We start from the raw sequence: 2,676 nt of genomic DNA, 5'->3' as shown, positions 1-2,676 counted from the left end.
AAAGAGTGTTTGTAAACAGATGCTAATTTACAGAAGAACTCCAGCCCAGGTCTAATTCAACTCACAGAGGGTTCTAATCTTCTGACTATTCTGTTTAGACTTCACTGTTACTCAGTGTTGCTATTCTTCATAGGCTAATCAAAGGCTAACTTTTGGAAGGCCCGTATTGCAAATATAGTCAAAGAGATTATATTTTTCACTTCTAGAATTCTACAGTTTACTCACCCAGTGGTTGAAATGGTAAGGTATAGTACTCTGAATATATAGTGAATCATAAAAATATTCCAGCATAGTGCTATGGTAAGGTAGTTTTGGTCTTTTAAAGTAAAATCATATTTTATTACATAAATTTGGTTGAGATTTACAAAGCTGACTAGGGGGTTTAGCCACACAAATCCCACAATAATAAAAGAGTTGGGCAGTTAATTCCCCCATGAGCTTAGAAAATCTCCAATTTAAGTTACAGTCATACACTGTATTTTTAATACAGACCTGACCCAGATCAAGCTCATTTTTGCAGAAAGTATACATTTTTAACCTGCTAATTTGACTTAAATCTCAAATACCAGTATTCAAACTCAATTTCAATATCTCCCTTTATAATGCCCATATCCTGTGCAAAATTTCCACTGACTTCCACAGTGTAATGGAAAGATCAACCTTAAAAGGTATTTGTAGGTTCAGAAGAAAGGGATTTCAGAGGTCAAAGATGATGGCTATATTGGTAGTACACCCATGTACCCATAGAACCATACCTTTGACCTAATAGGGCAAGATGATCAAGTGTCAGAAAGTTAGAAAAATAATGCATGGGAACCAGTGCCTGTTTGAAAGCTTTAAACAGTGAATGGAAGTCCTTATATCTCTGAATGTTCTTCCAACATACATTCACTGCAGAGAATTAAGCAGCGAATAGTCAGAATCTCCTCTGCAGTGGGTGATTAGTCTCTCCTCTGTTTTCCTTCCTTCTACCACACCACTACTGATTTCCATGGCAGCTGCAAACAACTGCCTCCTGGGTACCACTTTAGAAAGTACAGCTCAGTTGAAATCAAGGCCCGCATTACAGTTACTGGGGTGCAGAAGTAGAAGAGTATTCAGGCTTATTCACACAACAGGTGGAGTTACCTCCCTTGGATGAGAGCATGAACATAAGGGAGACAAATTTTCTGGCATGAGGCAGCAATCCTACAGCTAACAAACAGGATTTTATAATTTCATCTCAGGTGCAACCAAGCAAACTAATTTTTTTGTCATTAAATCAGACAGTAATGAAGACCCATGGTAGAGCTCTACCCACTTACACAATATCTAACAGCAAGGGGACTATGATGAAGTAATACTTAAATGGGTATTAAATGTAACAGCAGATCCAGTTAACAATAGGTGACTTTGTGAACTCCAATACAGATACAGTTCATAACATGAAATAACTTTAACTGATACAAGGGCTTTCATACCACCCTCTTTGATAACGTTTTTCATTCTTTGACCCATCACCTTGTTTCCAATTCTGAGATGTCCCTTTTACACTCAGTTCCTAACCCACTGCCTATTCTATAGATCAGGGGTATCAAATGTATGGACTGCAGCCCAGATCCAGCCCAAAGGATGGGCAGAGTGAGTCTGACACCCCTCCTATAAACCCATCATTTCTTTGACGACTCCTGTTCTCTGTGCAACCACTCTTTTCTCACTCTTATATATTGCCTCTTCTGTTTGTTTCCTTTCCTTCCTTTTTCAGGGGTGATCTGATTACCCATCCCACAAAAGAGTGCATTCCCCCTTCTCTAAGTTTCACTCTCATTCGTCTAATTCCTCTGCTCTGTTAAAAGAGTAAGTACTAAAACTTTCAACTCTGAATACCTCTCTTCTCGGTTCTCAATCTGCAACACAAAAGGTCAGAGCGCTACGTTTGGCTTCGTTTGTACAGATGTTCTGCGCTGCCATTATTCATTCTATCACATCGGAATTATTGATTCATCGGCCAGCGCGGCGCCTTGCTGCAGACTCCCTTCTTGTTCTTTAAACAGAAATTGACTGTTCTTTTCTATGGGAATTTAATTACAATTTAATTACAGTACGATGCTCTTCTTGCGTCTACTGAAAACCAAAAACGGGAAAAAACAGAAAACAGAGCAGGAGAGGAAAGCCTACCTGAGGGAGCTGTCCCAAGTAGTAGAGGGTGAGTTTCTTTGGTTCTAGGTAGAGCATTTCCCCGAGCTCCTGGTAGGGTTTCCAGCTGGGGGTCCAGTAGCCTTGCCGAGTGAGCTGCTGGTGCCGTCGGTGGTAGTTCTCCCAGAACACGTCCTCCCGCCTGGGCTCCCAGCGCCGGTACGCGGTGCTGCTCCTGGCCCGCACCTTTACGCCTTTCTGTGTGGGATTGGGCAGCGGCTTGATGAGCACGAAATAGCGAGGGTCCAGCGTCTTCGTGTTCCCGGGCATCCTGCCCTGCTGTTCATCGGCTCCTTGCCCTCTCCCTAACGCTGCGGGTGGGTCGGGGCCCCTCAGCGCCGCAACACGGGGCTGCGGCCTGGCCCCTGGGCTGAGCCCAACACAGGAGCCTGCCTCTGCGCAGCACTGCCAAGGGCACGGGTCAGGCCTGGACCAGGCTGTGCGGCCCGGGGTGCTCCTGGCACGGGCCTGCACCAGCTCCCGCCTACATGTGTACAGGCC

The 2,676-nt window shown here is 44.2% G+C and overlaps 1 protein-coding gene across 1 annotated transcript in view; it reads right to left on the bottom strand.

Moving 5' to 3' along the window:
• CCDC60 (coiled-coil domain containing 60) overlaps positions 1-2,607 on the bottom strand; it is a 147,293-nt gene extending 144,686 nt beyond the window's left edge. Inside the window, exon 1 of the mRNA XM_006027371.3 lies at positions 2,158-2,607. Within this exon, the coding sequence (XP_006027433.1) occupies positions 2,158-2,445 (288 nt within the window). The 5' untranslated portion in view covers positions 2,446-2,607. The remainder of the gene's footprint in view (positions 1-2,157) is intronic.
• Positions 2,608-2,676: the final 69 nt, after the last annotated feature.

Source organism: Alligator sinensis, unplaced genomic scaffold (assembly GCF_000455745.1).
Source record: "Alligator sinensis unplaced genomic scaffold, ASM45574v1 scaffold692_1, whole genome shotgun sequence".
Lineage (NCBI taxonomy): Eukaryota > Metazoa > Chordata > Crocodylia > Alligatoridae > Alligator > Alligator sinensis.
Note: the sequence above shows the minus strand (reverse complement) of the source record. Positions and strands in the feature narration are given on the sequence as shown.